This window comes from Syzygium oleosum, unplaced genomic scaffold (assembly GCF_021117445.2).
Source record: "Syzygium oleosum isolate NSW1041296 unplaced genomic scaffold, Sole_v2.1 Sole_v2.25, whole genome shotgun sequence".
In the NCBI taxonomy this organism is placed as follows: Eukaryota; Viridiplantae; Streptophyta; class Magnoliopsida; order Myrtales; family Myrtaceae; genus Syzygium; species Syzygium oleosum.
The window spans coordinates 454118-471331 of record NW_026607509.1 but is presented as its reverse complement, the minus strand read 5'-3'; the positions used below and the strand labels follow the sequence as shown (position 1 = coordinate 471331).

Sequence of the window (17214 nt, the reverse complement as noted above, 5' to 3'; positions counted from 1 at the left end):
TAAAAAATAAGCAATTAATTATGTGTTCATAAGCTGTCATAGATGGAAATTTCCACTCTTCTGTGTAGCCTTTTGTTGTTAAAACATTGAAATTAACAATATCCTCTGGGCTTTACCAAAAAAAAAAAAAACTTTACCAAAAAAAAAAAACAATATCCTCTGGGTAAATTGATAACACGATACAAGATAGCATAATCGGGCATTTATATTGTGAAACCGATGAGAGAGATGATAGAAATATAGTCAATTTTTTTTATTAGCCTCGTAAAGAAAGAAACGGTAAGGCCGCGCATGGCAACTTGCCAAATAATGTTTGATTTTGTTCTTTTGTTCCTTAATCGGTTTGGGAATAGAAATCCGTTTGTTTAATTTTTTGATTATGGGCACAAATTCTTGCAAATTTGTGCCCGAAATCAGCTTTTGAGTTAATCGAGAATAAAAAAAAGTAGGCTTCTTGATTCTCGGGAACAAAATGAGAATCAATTTTTTTTTCTTCTTCTTTTTTTGGTTTTTAATGTAGCTTCTAATGTCGCGCGAGCCACCTCATCAGTATCAGTGAGATTAAAATATTTTAATAAAAAATATTATTAATAAAAAAAATTTACCGGCCATGGCGAAAAAATAAAAAATATATTATTAATAAAAAAAATTTATCGGCCATGGCTAGCGACCAAGCCATGGCGAAAAAAAAATTTCAAAAAAAATTTCAATAAAAATATTTTTTATTAAAATATTATTAATAAAAAAAATATTTATAAAAAAATATTTTACCGTAGCCATGGCCAGGTGACGTGCCATGGCGAAAAAAAAAAAAAATATTTTCAATAAAAATATTTTTATTAAAATATTATTAATAAAAAAAATTATAAAAAAAATATTTTACCGGCCATGGCGAAAAAAAAGAAAATAATATTGTCAATAAAAATATTTTACCGGCCATGGCCAAAAAAATAAAAAAATTATTTTTAATAAAAGCATTATTAGTAAAAAAAAATATTTTACCGGTCATGGCCAAGAAGGAGGAGAAGAAAAAAAGAAAAGAAAAAAAGAAAGAAATATTAAAATATTATTAATAAAAAGAAATTTTATGCATAATCAAACGCATTTATATTGGGAATGGAAATTTTGGGCCGAAGAAGACTCAAATGCTTTCATAATCAGGTTCGAAATATAATCAAAAAGAATCATTTAAGAAAGAATCGCCTCAGTAAAGAAAGAATCGTTCATAAATTGAAAAGAGAGAAGGGTATTTTAGTCTTTTTACTTGAAAAACAAGGGTCTCAGCCAAAATGGACGTGGAAGTAGTGTCGCTCTTTTTAAAAAGGAGACATTGACTATAAGAAACGATTTGGTGATGAAATTGGGATTATGAAAAAGTAAATGAGGTTTGACAAATTATTGGTAGGATTTTGAATTTCGGACATAATTGCGTACTGCGAATACAGCGAATCCAACAACACCTCCACACTCTTAGATGAGTGTCATCCAACAGTGCATAAAATTCCGGAACATGCAAAAAAAATTTCATCAATGGGTTATAATCATTAACGTGAGCCGAAGGATGGGAGGGATGTTTGACTTCGACGGAGAGATTATTCGGTGTTTCAGCAAATAGGAAACTATTTGGGGATGAAATGGGATTATGAAAAAAGCGAGTGGGGGTCTGAGTCAAACTATTGTGAGAGTGCGAAGACAGAGGAAGAGAGAGAATAAAGTAAAAAAGTGAGAGAGAGAGAGAAAAGTGAGTGAGAGGCGAGCAGTAGTGAACAGTGAGATTGAGGAGAGAGAGCACGCGAAGAGAAGAAAAACACATTAAAAAACCGAAATCCGAACCGATTTGAACCGAACCGAACCGAACCGTTATGTTAACCATATTCATTTACTTATTATCCGAACCGACACCGAACTGAACCGAAAATGCATGAATTTTCGGTTCGATTCAGTTCGGTTCGTATCTCGATTCGATTTTTCGATTCGGTTCTGACACCCCTGATTGTCAGGATTTAGGATTTCAATCATAATTACATATTGTGAACAGAGCGAATCCAACAGCACATCCACTCTTAGATGGGCATTATCCAACGATGCATAAAGCTCTGGTTTATGCAAGAATGTTCATTAATGGGTTACGGTTGTAAACATGCGCCGAGGGATGGGTTCTTAGATTTGAAAATCTTCAATCCCTTTTTTAGAGCAGATATGTTTGACTTCGACGGAAAGATTATTCGGTGTTTCTATAAATAGGAAAGTATTTGAGGATGAAATTTCGATTGGTGAGTGGGGCTTGATGCAAATATTGTTACGATTTGGGATTTTGGACATAATTACGTGCTGCGAATCCAGTGGCATATTCACTCTTGGATAGGCGTCATCCATCCGTGCATAAAGCTCGGAAACAAGCAAGAATTTTTCACCGATGGGTTTCGATTGTTAACATGCGTAATTTCATACTTAAATGCGTGCTGTCAATACAACGAGTCCAGCGGCACATCCGCTCTTAGATGGGCATCATCCAACAGTACATAAAAGCTCTAGAACAAGCAAGAATTTTTCCCGCTCGAAAAGCTTTTATTGAAAGCTCATTAACTCAATTAGCTAATTCTTCGACAAAAAAATATTAGCTAATTTGTCACGCCCCGAACCCCATCGAGCGCGCGACACACTTCTCTGGTCGAATAATACGACGTCCCAGGGTATCGCCGACCCAATTCAACTTATCAGAGATTTAAACCAATCAGCGAAAGCCGCAAATACGCGGAAAAGAATCGACCAGGGGTAAGAGGGAGAATAGACATACATTGCTCATCCAAACTTATACAATATTCACATATTTACAAAACCACAATATGTACAAGCACACCAAATATCTATACTATGCACCACAGACATCCAAAAAGATCAGTAGCTTAGTATACCCTATCTCCAAAAATGGTACCTTTCAAAAGCCTACACCCAACCCCTACTCTAGCCCCTACACCCTCTGCTTGGCGTCCACTCAGAGTCTGATTCCTCATCACTCGAATCTGAATCCCCTTGGACTGTCTGCTCCTCGGAGGACTCCGGCTCGGCCTCGATCTCAATCGGGTTGTTTATATCACCCGACTCCGCTGGAACCTCAACCCGCTCCTCTTCAACTGGCTCCTCGTCCGACTCGTCCTTTGGCACAAATTCGGGATCGTACTCTGGCTCGTAGGTTGGTGCATCCTCTGGTTCTTCTTCGGGCTCATCATCATGCTCTACTTCTGGGGCCTCTTCAGGTTCTGCTTCATGGTCTTCTTCTTCTTCTGGTATCACCTCGAGACCCACGTCCATCGGATCGTACCCCGCCTGGGATTCTTCCGGCTCCGGTTCATGCTCGGCCCCCGAAGGCTCCGGTGTTGCAGGCGCAGGCTGAAGGCCGGACTGCGCTAGACTATTCTCCAAACTAGTCATCTCGCCATCAAGAGGAGGTATGGCTGATGGATCCCAATCCCCAACTCCATCAAAGGGGACATCGAAGCCACGGACGGGGCCAAACTCATCCACCCCGTCTCTAAACATCCAAGCAGTGTACGTGTGGGCTTGCCGGAGGGGTAGTCCTATATCTACCCAAACTACCGTAGTATGCTTCACCCAAGTCATGTTCTCATCCATAGGGTATTCTATAATGCTGTGGTCGGTGTGCATCGGTACTCCAAAACGCTCAAGTGGCGGCGGTGGGAGATTCATTACTCAGGCCGGGGTTCTGAAATTGTAGGTTGAAACAACCATGAGAATACATCTCAGCAAGCACACACCCTAAACCCCACCTAGGCTATCATGTACCTCCAGACAATCACAAATACAACCACACTGAGCCACCACATAGCAGGCACACAATTCATACTCATCTGGGCCTTTCTTGCGTGCAACCTGCACGTTAGCCACAATAACACCATTTCCAATCACATGCACATTCTAATTACATTTCACGCATACGTCCTACCTCATCACATTCCTTTCACCCAACTCGCCAGTGACCCGCGTAATGGTACCGCCTCAGGTTCACTGCGACTATCTCATTTTTCCACTCGACTCGCCAGTGACCCGCGTAGTAGTACCGCCTCAGATTCACTGCGACTATCTCATTTTTCAACTTGACTCGCCAGTGACCCGCGTAGTAGTACCGCCTCAGGTTCACTGCGACTAACTCATAACAACACTTCATGCCCCGCGTAATGGTACCGCCTCAGGCCGTGTATCTTGCCCGCGTAATGGTACCGCCTCAAGCTCAACACCCACCACCTACGACACAACCCGCGTAATGGTACCGCCTTAGGTTGGCCGTCCTCCGGTAATACCGGGTATCGTCCCGCGTAGTCGTACCGCCTCAGGACGGATCAATTCCCCGCGTAATGGTACCACCTCAGGGATTTCCGTAACCACACATACCGCACCACACGCGATTTCTCACTCGTTCACATGCTCAACACCCACATGCCAATATATTGGCCATTCACACTTGGCCCGTGCACGCACCAAATCACACACATTTCTCATGCTTAATAAGCACCCAACACGGCCAATTGACAATCAAGTTCAATTCAGCCCAATCGTGCACATAACGACTCGCATTTCAATCAATCGGCTCACGATACAACAAACATACAAGGCCTCTAACGGGCCCACAATCACAGCCAATACCACGAGCATAAATTCAGTATTTCCAAACTCATTTCAAGTCAAAATGAACATCACAATCCAGCCACCATACCATGCACCAAACCGACACCATTTGCCCCCAATTCGAACCATATACTCGTCAATACGAGTCCCAATTTCCAGCATTCAACTCGGCATCCATTCAGCCTCGACACGTCACCAAATCAGTTTCAAATCAGCCCATATCAACCTCCAGGCCAGTCTACTAATTTAATCCCAAAACAGCCTCTAATTAACCATTAAACAACCACTAATTAACCCGATTTAGCCCCTAATCGCGTCTATCGATACCCGACATCCTAAATAAGGTTTAGGGGGCGACTTACACGAATTCTAGACTGGCTCGGCTAGAGTGGAATGGGGCGGCAGGCCGGCGGCGTGCGGCGACGGCGAGCGGCTCGGCAGCGGCGACGGCGGCTCGGGCGGACGGTGGCTGATCTGAACAGGACGGATTGGGGGTGGTGGTGATGGTGGTTCGGTGAGGCAGAACAAGGGAGAGAGAGGGACGGTGGGGTGAGGGACTGGGCTAGGCGAGCGGCTGATCCGGCGTGCGGCAGCTCCGGCGGGCGGCCGATCCAGCTGGATGGCGGCGGCGACGGTCACGGTGGGGAGGGGGAGGAGTCTCGGCCGGGGAGAGTGAGGGAGAGAGAGATGTCGTGAGGGGTGAGAGAGAGAATGAGGAGAGAGAGAGAGAGAAATTTGTCTTAAATAATCAAAGGCCAATAATTGAAATGCCAAAAGACCATCATGCCCCTCTCTCACAATCCAAATCAACGGCTTAGATTTGATCTTATCTTGAGATCAACGGTCCGGATCGAATTTTTTCCAAAATATCCAAGGGCAATTTGGAAATTTCACAAAAAGTCCAAAGGCAAAATTGTCCAAAAATTTATATTTCTAAGGCTAGGGCGAAATGACCAAAATGCCCTTCCCCAAATACACTTGGCCTTAACAAACTTCCAGGGGTAAAACGGTCATTTTCCATTTCTCGTCGAAATTCGATTTTTCTGAAGGATTCGGACAATTCCGAGGCTAACTGAGCAAATGACAACATCGTCCAAATGATTTGTCGTGACTTTCTAAATTTTCAATGCTCAACTCGGTCTCTAATTAATGACTAAGTTCTAAATAACGTAACTTGCGCGTATCTCAGACTAACGGGTGGCTTTTGGGGAAATTCGTACATTTGACCTGTGGCCGATACTAAATCTTGCCACATACAAGTTTACTCGGGTCGGGACGACTTCGGTTGTCACTTAATTGCGAGGATCGATCGCTAGTTCCGACGGGCACGATCGTTTGGTATAGGTTCGGGGCCATTCGTCAATTCATTTCGTGGTCAAGTGGAATCACCCGCGATCCACTCGTATGATAATGGCGAACTGATCCCTAGCTATCCTTGGATCGGCCTACAGTGGCTCAAAATGTCACCTCGACAATTTTCATGGTCAAAAGTCGGTTCACGATCGAGTTCTTTGGTCGCGCGAATTTAAATCCCTAATTAGCCTTTCCCTAACGGTTAGTATCCCAGGAATGATCAGTTCCGGGCGAGATCTAACTACAAGTACGTTCATAAAACCATCCATTTCATAAATCCCAAGTGGGTCAGATTTCAGAATGTCACATAATTCCACAGACAAAAAGAAAAAACCAAATACCCGCTCTATTTTTTTTTTCAAAATAATACATCAACAAATGAAAATGAGGAACTTATATTTTTTTTATATTTTTTTCATCTGTTTTTGTAGTTTTCATTTTTCAGATAGTTTCAACATTTTTTTACATAGTAAACAAGGCCGACCAAATCATCATCTATTTCGGATTATAAAATAACAAAATAACAGATGGGATGCTATTATAAGTTCTAGTTAGATGGAGACTAATGGTATGTGAAAATATCAGTGCGGACACTTGATAATAATATCAGAGTCGTGAACTCCTTTTTATTTTAAGCTACTAGAAAGGTACTACAATTTGATATTTACTTAAGTTTGATTATAAATGAATGTTACCGATTAACGTAAACATAAAGTTAAAAAATGAAAAAGAAAAATTCGGCGTTATAAATAGACATGTTTGGACCTAAGTAAGTCCTTAAACTGTTTTGTCTTAACTTTGGGACGTAAAATACGATGGTATTTCTTGGGAGCAGGGAAGAAAAACTTTCTCGTCAGTTGGGGGAGCTGAGCGTGCAAACACCAGCACTTAAAAATAAATAACGCATCATGTTAGTCCATCAGGTGTATACATGTGGACAGGCAGAGCGGCCTTGTCGGAAGTTTGCTTCCCATGCTCTGGTGAAGTACCTTCGGTAACTACCACCAAAGATCCAATCCAAAACGCGCCACTACTTTGGTGAGGTATTATTGAAAAAGAAAAATTAGGCCTTATAAATAGACATGTCGGTAGATTGATAAGGAAAAATAAAATAACTATTAATAATAATGTCGAAAGTACCTTTTATCTAAGTAACGCATCATTATTGTTAATTAAACACGGTCATTCGTTTAGTCCTCTTTATAAGTGAATAAAAAGAACTATTCGTTGTTGTTTATGTATGACTAAAAAGAATTAAAATCGAGTGCTAGGAAAAAAAATAAAGAAAGTCTAAAGTTACTAGCTTTTTTGGGTGTTTATGGTTCTAACTTTTCTTTAGTTGATTTTGGAATCCATTTTGAGACATGTGCACGCGTGTCTTTATTCTTTTCTCCTTTTTAATTAATGACGAGTGCATGCATGTTACCTATCTATCTATTTATATCCATATTTATTTTTTTATAATGGAAAAAGTTTTATTCCTTCGCCTCACATTAATAACCCTTTCCTATGTCACAAAAGTAACCGCCCACTACTTAATTCTAAGGAATAATGACACAAACAGTTCCTGAATTTTAACTCAATGTATAATTTGATCCGTGAATTTTTAATTTGTTCAATGTAATCCCTGAACTTTAGCCTAACGTTCGATGTGATCCCTAAATTTTCAATTTGTTCAATATGGTCCCTGAACTTTTGGTATATATGAAAATGCACAATATAGTCGTTGAACTTAAATTAATGAAAGAACTACATTGAACATTTTTATAAAGTACAAAGACTATATTGAATATGTATCAAAAGTTCAGGGACCACATTGAACTAATTGAAAGTTTAAGGATCATATTGAACATTATGTTAAAGTTCAGGGACTACATTGAACAAATTAAAAATTCAGGGACAAAATTACATATTGAGTTAAAGTTCAAGGATTATTTGTGTCATTTTCTCTAATTCTAATTATTCCACAAAAATTGCATTGAAGGAGAGGAGCAAGAGGTTGAAGGCACTGTTTTTGTAATGGTGGTGTTGGCAAAATAGGTGCACCGACTGCGGCGGTGGCGGCGGCCAGACGATGGATATAACAGTGTTTAGGGTGGTGATAACGGCGGAGATCAGTGGTGATGGAGGAGTCATGACAGTGTGTGATAGCCCGATGGGCTTTTGAAGTCAAGCCACAAGAAAATAATAATTTGGTGAATCCACCCGATCATGGGCTTAATGGCACGGCTTTCACGGAAATAGGAAAGGTATATTTAGGCCCCGTTTGGTTCAGCATTCCCAATGCTCATTTGGCCTCTAAAGTCCCTTGGCCAAATGCAAATGGCGTTTGGCAATTTTTTTTACTCACTTTGGGGAAATGCAATTGCATTTGGAATGCTCCCCAAGGGACCTTTGGCCAATGCACCTCTGAAGGTGCTTTGGGAAGTTGCATTTTCGGAATGCAACTTGCACTATTCATCGACACTGTTCATCTTCCCTAAACCGAGGTCCGACGGCCGCCGCCTGAGGGCTAGCCTGACTCCGGCGACCACCGCCCGGGGTTGCACGACCTCGGCGATCGCCGCCCGAGGTCGCGGACCTCGGGCGGTCGCTTGGGTCGCGAGACCCAGGCAACGTTCGCTGGGTCGCGCGACCCAGCGACCGCCCGAGGTCCGGCGACTCCCAGCGGCGGTCGCCAGGTCGCGCGACCCCCAGTGCGGTGGGAGGTCGCCGGAGGGTCGCAGACTCGCGACCACCGCCTTGGGGTCGCCGGACCTTGGGCGGCCGCCCGGGTCGCGCGACCCAGCGGGCGTTGCCCGGGTCACGAGACCCAAGCGATGCCCGAGGTCCGACGACTCCCAAGGCGGTCGCCGGGTCGCGCGACCCCCAAGCGGTGGTCGCCCCGAGGGTCGCATGACCCCGCCGACCGCCGCCTGGGGTCGCCGGCGACTCAGATCCGGCCGTCGGCGGTTGGCCGGCGACCAGATCTGGCCGGAGGCGGTGGCCGGCGGTGTAGCTCCACCGGAGCTTTTTAAAAAAAAAAAAAATAGCAAAAGTCCTTTAGTCCAAGTTGATTTTAAAAAGGGAAAAAACCACCAAAAACCCCAAACTTTGCCATCTGTGACACATTTACCCCAAACTTTTTTTTGTGACACCAAAAACCTCAAACTTTGCTATTTGTGACACATTTACCCCAATATACTGTAGCCTAGGATATTTTAGTCTTTTTTCCTTTTTCTATTTTTTTTCTATTTTTTTTTCTTTTTTCCGGCAAGGCTGCCCTCGCTGGCGAGGTCTCCGGCGACCTCGCCAAAGACAGGGCGAGGGCCGCCCTCACGGCTGCTGGGCGAGGCCACCGCGCTCGCCGGCTGCCGGGCGAGGACCCTCGCCCGCCCAGGCGGTACGCCGCCTCGCTGGCGTTAAGGCGAAGGCGACCTCTCGCCTCGCCGAGAGTCTGGCGAGGACCCTCGCCCGCCCGTGCGAGGTGAAGGCCGCCTCGCCCGGGCGGGGTGAGGGCACGCCCGCCGGCCCCGGCGAGGCTTCCTCGCCCGCCCAGTAGGGCGGCCCCTCGCTAGATCCGGCGAGGGCAGCCCTCGCTCGACGCCGGCGAGGGTCACCTCGCCGGATCCGGCGAGGGCCGCCTCGCTCGACGCCGGCGAGGGCCCCCTCGCCGATCCGGCGAGGGCGGCCTCTCGGGCGCCGTCGCGAGGGTCGCCCTCGCCCGGGCGAGCGAGGCGAGCCCCCGACGCCGACGCCGGCGAGGGCGGTGGCGGCCGGCGAGGCCGCCCGCCTCGCCCGTGCGAGGCGACCTCGCCTGGCTGTCGCAGCGAAGGTCGCCTCGCCCGGGCTGGGCGAGGGTCCTCACTGATGCGGCGAGGCGAGGCCGCCCTCGCCTAACGCCGGTGGAGGGCGCCTCGCTCGCGCCGGCGAGGTCGCCGGAGACCTCGTCGGCGAGGCGGCCTTTGCCGAAAAAAGAAAAAAAAAAAAAAAAAATAGAAAAAGGGAAAAAGACTAAAATACCCTAGGCTACAGTATATTGGGGTAAATGTGTCACAAATAGCAAAGTTTGGGATTTTTGGTGTCACAAAAAAAAGTTTGGGGTAAATGTGTCACAGAGGGCAAAGTTTGGGATTTTTGGCGATTTTTTCCCTTTTAAAAAACACTTACCAAACGCTACTTGCATTTCGAAAAACCCTTTAGCCCAAAGATATTTGCATTCCCCAAAATGCATTCCCCCAAAGTCGAACCAAACGGGCCCTTAGTCTTATGTATGGAAGCCGACTCTAAAAACTACATACGCGACGTCTCGAGAAATTTGAAAAAGCTATAAATTCACTTTCGAACATTCCAAGTTGACGGGGGAAAATGCAATTTGCGCGAGATTTTCCCCCATGGCCATTATATAAGTTTAACTAGCTCAATTCAAATGAACGTGCTCCCGTTATATGACCCAATTCTGTAAATTTGAGCCGTAATATTTTAAACTAATAAGTCTGTTTGGTATAGCCGTCGACGAATTTAGCTGTTTGTGCTGTAACTGCATTGTGACGTGCGGTGATTTATATGTTTAGAGACGTAAGTTTTAAAGTTGCAGAATCTCAAAGTTTCAGAAAAACTGTGGTATTTGTATGTTGTACAGTTGTAGTTTCGGAAGTGTTGCGGTGGTTGAGATGTTTGCCGAACACCCTTTTCACGGCTAAAGTTGCAATGAGAAAGATGTACCAAACAGATACTAAGCAGGTATATTTTTCTAGGAAAAAGCAAGTCATACATCGCCGGTGGAAAGAAATTTTAATCGGACATCTTTGTCACTCTTGATTTAAAGATTGTAAGTATCCGCTCTCTCAAATTAGTGGTGCATGAAAATGCCGATGATGCATGCTATAATTACTCTCTCCTTTTTAATGGCGATGACTAAGCGAGATCTCGATTCGGCGAACCGAATTTGACTTCACATCGGCCCTTCATCAACCAGCGATTAATTCAAACTTTCCCACCCATGTAAGCAAACCTTGACTGCCCCAATGGGTACGAGTCATCTTAAACCCATGTTTCAACAACTCATGCCGACTTAGACTTGGAATTGATTTTTGTATTTTCGGGTCTAAAACTAGTTCCACCACAGCATACATATTACATTCTCAAAGCAATTGTCGTCGCTAAAGAATATTAAGATAGTTTCAGGACGTTTTAGAATATGTTTAAGTTCGAGAGTAATATTCTCATTAGGATTTTGTTCACGAGCGCCTCAAGGCCAAGGGCACTCGTTAAACATCCAAATAAAAAAAAATTATTATTTCTTAAAACGCCGCTTCCCTCGCATTATGCACAATCAATTCGTTGAAAATGATATTTTTAATGATATATGTACAATAGCGGTGCCCTTTTAATAGTATTGAAAACCTCAAATGTATAAGGACAAATTTGACAAGAGATCTTTGAAATCATTTTATATGATTATCAAAAGAATTATGTTTTTTTTGTTGATATTGTGCTGGAAGGAAATAGAAGGATCCATAATTAGTCAAACGAAACTTTGAAAAGTCAACGGCGGTGATCGGCCGCGAATTTTGGATGAAGCTACGTTCTTTGTCCTCGTAATTTCACTTTCGCTACTCTCTTACCGCAGCTTTCACACCCGGAGTTGACTTTTAAGTCTTGGCAAGCGTTGAGGGTAAACGTTCGGATCCCCAATTGATCCTCAATCTGAGAAAATTGCGATCAATCTGCTTTGGACGAGCTTGGGTTTAGATCAGTACAAATAAGCATCATTCCCTGCGCGTCTGAATTTCGATTATTATATTGGTAAGAGGGTGAGGCTTAAAGAGGATAGTGTACATAGTGATGCTACTAATAGCAAGTTGACTTCTTCTTTTTTTATCTTTGGAGGATAATGTACATAATATAAATTGATCTGTGCGTGTATAAATTTTGATTATTAAATTGATGAGAGGGTGAGACATAAAAGAGGATGATGTACATAGTAATGGTACTGATAGCAAGTTGACATTTTCTTTTTATACTTGGATAATTGGAGTTGACTTTTGTGGCAAGTCAACTGATGAAAGCAGGATGCTAAGACCCAGAAGAAAGAGAGAGAGAGAGAGAGAGAGAGAGGGGGGGGGGGGGGGGAGAGAGTCATGTGGGAAGAGATGAGCAGAGCGAGGCGCCGCAAAATGTGGATCGCAATTAGCTAATCATGCTTGAAGTTTCTGGTTTCTCCCCCACTTTCTTAAACCTAGACAATGATTTTTACAATGACATGAGGTAATTTATATTAATACTGTTTATTTCGCGAAAAATGAATGGTTTAAAAAAAAATATTCCTAAAAATAATTATTTATATCGCTTGACATAATTAGTCAATAAAAAATATTTTTATTATTGACAACAATTTAAGTCTAAATATTGTCGTGAACAATAAATTTGCATGTAACCGGTATAAGTAATAATTTTTAAGAGAATATTTTTCAAATCATTAATTTTTCGCGAAACAAACGCACCTTAAGAGAAATGCATAAGTATTGACAATAAAATGGTAGGGACTTTCCAATGTGCATGTAAAATGGTGTCTTCAAGAGAAAATGGTGGAAATTTATAAATTTTCTCTCATCTTTCCTCCCCTCCATGCTTTCAAATAAAGTATCGAGAGTATTTATTTGGATTGAAGTCATATTTAACGTATGTATTTACGTGTTATTTTCAGTAAAAAAAAATTATTTTCCATATGTTTTCTAAGAACATACAAACTATTTTCTAGCGCAACAACTTCTGGCCACACAATATGGATACCTTGCTATATGTTATCGGTTAAACAACATTTCAATTTTTCTAAACCGTTTCACATCTTATTTTTTGTCAAGTAATCGTGCAGCATATCAATTTTCACTTTCAGGATATATGATGATTTCATTTCAAAATCACACGAATATATGGAAATACTATAAAATAATCTCGAGTTTGTCATTACAAGAAGTAGCAACAGAATTAATCAATTGCTTAACATTGATAGCTTTCCTCAAATAAAAGATACCTTAAGTATATGTATATATACTCGCGAGATAGCGATTCATAGTCCATATACTGATTAGGGATGTATGCAGAGAAGAGAGGAGCCATCCCAAATCCAATGAATGAGCAAGTTAGATCATCTCGTCTAATTGCCTCATCTATCTATTTGAGGAGCTTCGATTGCAAATTTGATTACATTTAATGCGCTTCGGATGATTCACGTCACATTGAGTTGTATCCAGGCGATTAAGAGCGGCCTCACGACCCCTGCACTATGTACGTGAAACTTTTAGGTTTAGACAACGTGAAAAGAACGCACAAGAACATTACCGTTTATACTATGATGTCAAAAAGAGAACCCATAAAATCTAGGGGTGGCATGTTACCTAATAAATTTCACGCCCGTGATCTACGACTTCACGTAACTTTTCAAATTTGCATGACTAAACCACTTTCCATATTATGATAATTCCCATTTAAAAATGAAAACTTCACTCCTAGTCAAAAGCGAAAAAACATCCTTATTTTACTAGATATATCCCAACTTGCATTAATGAAAGGAAAAATACCACCAAAAATCCTAAATTATGCCACTTATTACCCTGAATTTTTTTTTGTGACACGAAAAACCCCAAATTATGCCACTTGTGATACATTTACCCCACAATACTTTGGTCTATAGGCATTTTCGTCTTTTTCCTTTTTCTATTTTTTTTTTCTTTTCTTCTCTCTTCCCTCCGCCGGCCATGGCGGAGGGAAGTTGGCTAGGGCAGCCTTTGCCGGATCCAGCGAGCGTGACCCTCGCCGGCGTCGGGCGAGGGTCGCCCTAGCCTGAGTCGGGAGAAGTCGCCCTCGCCTGAGTCGGGAGAAGTCGCCCTCGTCCGACTCAGGCGAGGGCGACCCTCCCCGGCGTCGGGCAAGGCTACCCTCGCCCGCCTGAGAGTCGCCCTCGCCAGATCCAGCGAGGGTAGCTCTCGCCAGAGTCGGGCGAAGTCGCCCTCGCCAGATCCAGCGTTGAGCGAGGGCAGCCCTCACCCGACGCTGGTGAGGGTCGCCCTCACCGGCTTTCCTCCGCCATGGCTAGGGGAGGGAAGAGAAGAAAAGAAAAAAAAAAAGGAAAAAGACGAAAATACCCATAGGCCAAAGTATTGTGGGGTAAATATTTCACAAGTGGCATAGTTTGGATTTTTCGTGTCACAAAAAAAAATTCAAGGTAAATTTATCACAAGTGACATAATTTAGGATTTTTAGTGGTATTTTTCCTTGATGAAAACATTCATGCGGTCCGCCTCCTTACTATTTATATCGATTTCTCGCATTTTTAAACAAAACGTTGACCAACCAACCAAAGATAATGCAATTCACGTCAGTGGCACGACCGTAATAATCCCCAATCGCGAGCCTAGTCCCCCAACCGAAAGGCTACTTATGCGTCGCCACTTCGCTCCGCTGCTGAAGCACGGCCTTCCCCCATTGCTCTCGACACTCACTCTCCGCGCGCGTGAACTCTCTCGCGAACCGAAATGGCCGGATACCCGAACCCGCCGCCGAACTACGGCTACGGAGCCCCACCACCACCGTACGGCGCCGCCCCAGCGTACGGGCAGCAGCCCTACGGCGCGGCGCCGTCCGCCCCCTACGGCGCGCCGCACCCCGCGGACAAGCCGGCGAAGGACAAGCCCCCGAAGGACCCCTACGGAGCCGTCCCGCCACCGGCGGCGGGCGCCGGGGGGTACCCGCCGGCGCCGGGGTGCGGGAACCCGTTCGCGGCGCTGATGCCGTCGCAGTTCCCGCCGGGGACGGACCCGAGCGTGGTGGCGTGCTTCCAGATGGCGGACCAGGACGGGAGCGGGCTCATCGACGACACGGAGCTCCAGAGGGCGCTGTCGACGTACAACCAGAGCTTCAGCATGAGGACGGTCCACCTGCTGATGTACCTGTTCACCAACACCAACGCGAGGAAGATCGGTGAGTTCTTCTCCATTTCTCCGGTCGATTCGTGTCTCCATCTTTTTGCTCGATCGATCGCGAGGGTTTGTGGATGATGGGCGTGTTTTTTCGCCGTTTGATTTGGGGGTTTGGAGGGTCGTTTCGCTGGTAAAGTCTTGCCCTGCCTTGTGCGCGACGACGCGCGTTTTGGTCTCTTTTGCGATGAATTCACGGAGAGATGCCTGTCCGTACTGAAGCTTCACTAGCAAAACGGCACCGTCGTTGCAATCCACCAGCGACGGACCAATCTCGCACTTTAAATAACGCGTTGACCGACTAACCAAGTAAATGCAATTGACGTGAGTGGCACAACCGTAATAATCCCCAATCGCGAGCCTAATCCCCCAATCTGAACACTACTTAATACGCCACCGTTTCGCTCTGTCCAAGCCCACTACGTTCGCCTTCGCCCTCCACAGACACTCTCCGCGCCGTGAACTCTTTCGCAATCAAAATGGCAGGATATACCCGAACGCGCTGCCGAACTACGGCTACAGAGCGCCGCTCCGGCGTACGCTCACGGCGCGGGAACATCAAAATGGATATACAAAATCCTTATATTAATCATGACCGATGTATAGCTGAGCACTGAAAGAGGTGAAGCTTCGATCATTTCATCCGCGATTCTGTTCGATCTGACTTTTACGGTACTCGTCTTGAGATGCTCGAGTTTTCATCAATTCAAATGGTGACCGTGCTTATATCTTGATGACCTCCGAGGACGTCCTTTACAAATTTCCCACCTTTTGGCAGGACCAAAGGAATTCACCCAGGTGTTTTACAGTCTCCAGAACTGGAGGGTAAAGTCCTAAATCTGCAGCTCTTCATTTGTAATCTCAAACGGCACGAGATATCCACATATGCTTCCGGCTTCCCTAATTTGTGCTGTTACCAACTTCTTCAGGGCATATTTGAGAGATTTGACAGGGATAGGAGTGGGAAGATCGATGCCAACGAGTTGAGAGAGGCGCTTCTGAGTCTGGGATTCTCCGTCTCGCCCGTCGTTCTCGACTTGCTTGTCTCCAAGTTCGACAAAAGCGGAGGCAAGAACAGGGCCATCGAATACGACAACTTCATCGAGTACGTACCGTGCCTAGTGTCTGCCTAGTTCCCACTATGTCATGAGTTTATGCCTCGTAAATTATTGGATTTCCCTGTTGTCACCGCTCACTAACCAATGCTTGAATTTCCTTTGTTTGATTTTTATGCAGGTGCTGCCTTACTGTCAAGGTGAGAGTTCTCGCTCCACATAACCATTCTTTCCAATTTCTATTTGGGTTTATGCACTGGACTTCGCTTTCGCTTCATAATTTTTAGCCTAACTGCCATCAAACACCGCGACTTTCTTACCTGGGCTCTTCGCTTTAAGCTCAGAAGATAAAGCTTTTATATTAATACGGGCACTCGCTGTTTGCCTCAATTGAGTTTTGATTGATGTCTAAAGTGGTTTTAACCAGAAGCGAAGGAGTGAGAATTTGTCTTATTGATCCTCATTGTTCACATGATGTGCGCAGGGACTGACCGAGAAGTTCAAGGAGAGGGACCCCATGTACTCGGGCTCGGCGACTTTCAACTACGAGGGCTTCATGCTGACTGTGTTGCCTTTCCTTATTGCTTGAGTTTGAGACCTTAATATGGTTCTCGGGCAGTATCGTTGATGTTTCCCAAGTAATTTTCGCCGTCTGTGGCATCTTTGCCCCCCAGTGAACTGGTATAATGTCACGTTTGCTTCAGTCAAATAAGCTTCGAACTTTTCAATGTAGTTTTACTTCTCCAAGGGCTTGCCAATGCCATTATTCACTCTTCTTCGTTTCTTAATAAAACATTTGCAAGAAGTCAGAAGGGCCTCCAGTGATGCCCTTCCTCTTTAGAACACGGATGGACAGACGGACAGAAAGGGCAACGGGTGTTGAATCGGTCGTTGAATTGGTCCTCGGACGATAATACATCATTACTTTCTTCGATCTGATTGTTGCCATGAAAGTTTTTCTCTGTCTGATCTGGAACAGTTGCGGCCGGCCAAAAATGGTGCTGCAGTGCTTCTATGGCCATTCCTAGTCTTGTATGTATCTCTGCACTACTGTGACAACGCATCTGATGTTCTGGTGAAGATAAGTCTAAAATCAGACTGTATGCAAGTGATAAGGGAATGGCAGATTCCAGGATGTTGAGGATCCATGGCCGAGTTTATTAGCGCACATAATTACTAGTTTTTCCTTAATAAGATCTTCAGAA

The 17214-nt window shown here is 44.4% G+C and overlaps 1 protein-coding gene across 1 annotated transcript; it reads left to right on the top strand.

Annotated features, from left to right (window-relative positions):
• Window positions 1–14432: 14432 nt before the first annotated feature.
• On the top strand, window positions 14433–16756 carry LOC130134888 (calcium-binding protein CBP-like). The gene is made up of 5 exons (XM_056302706.1): window positions 14433–14958; window positions 15733–15779; window positions 15884–16059; window positions 16191–16209; window positions 16494–16756. The coding sequence occupies exons 1-5, from the start codon at window positions 14514–14516 to the stop codon at window positions 16596–16598; spliced, it is 792 nt and encodes a 263-aa protein (XP_056158681.1). The 5' UTR covers window positions 14433–14513; the 3' UTR covers window positions 16599–16756.
• The last annotated feature ends 458 nt before the right edge of the window (window positions 16757–17214 follow it).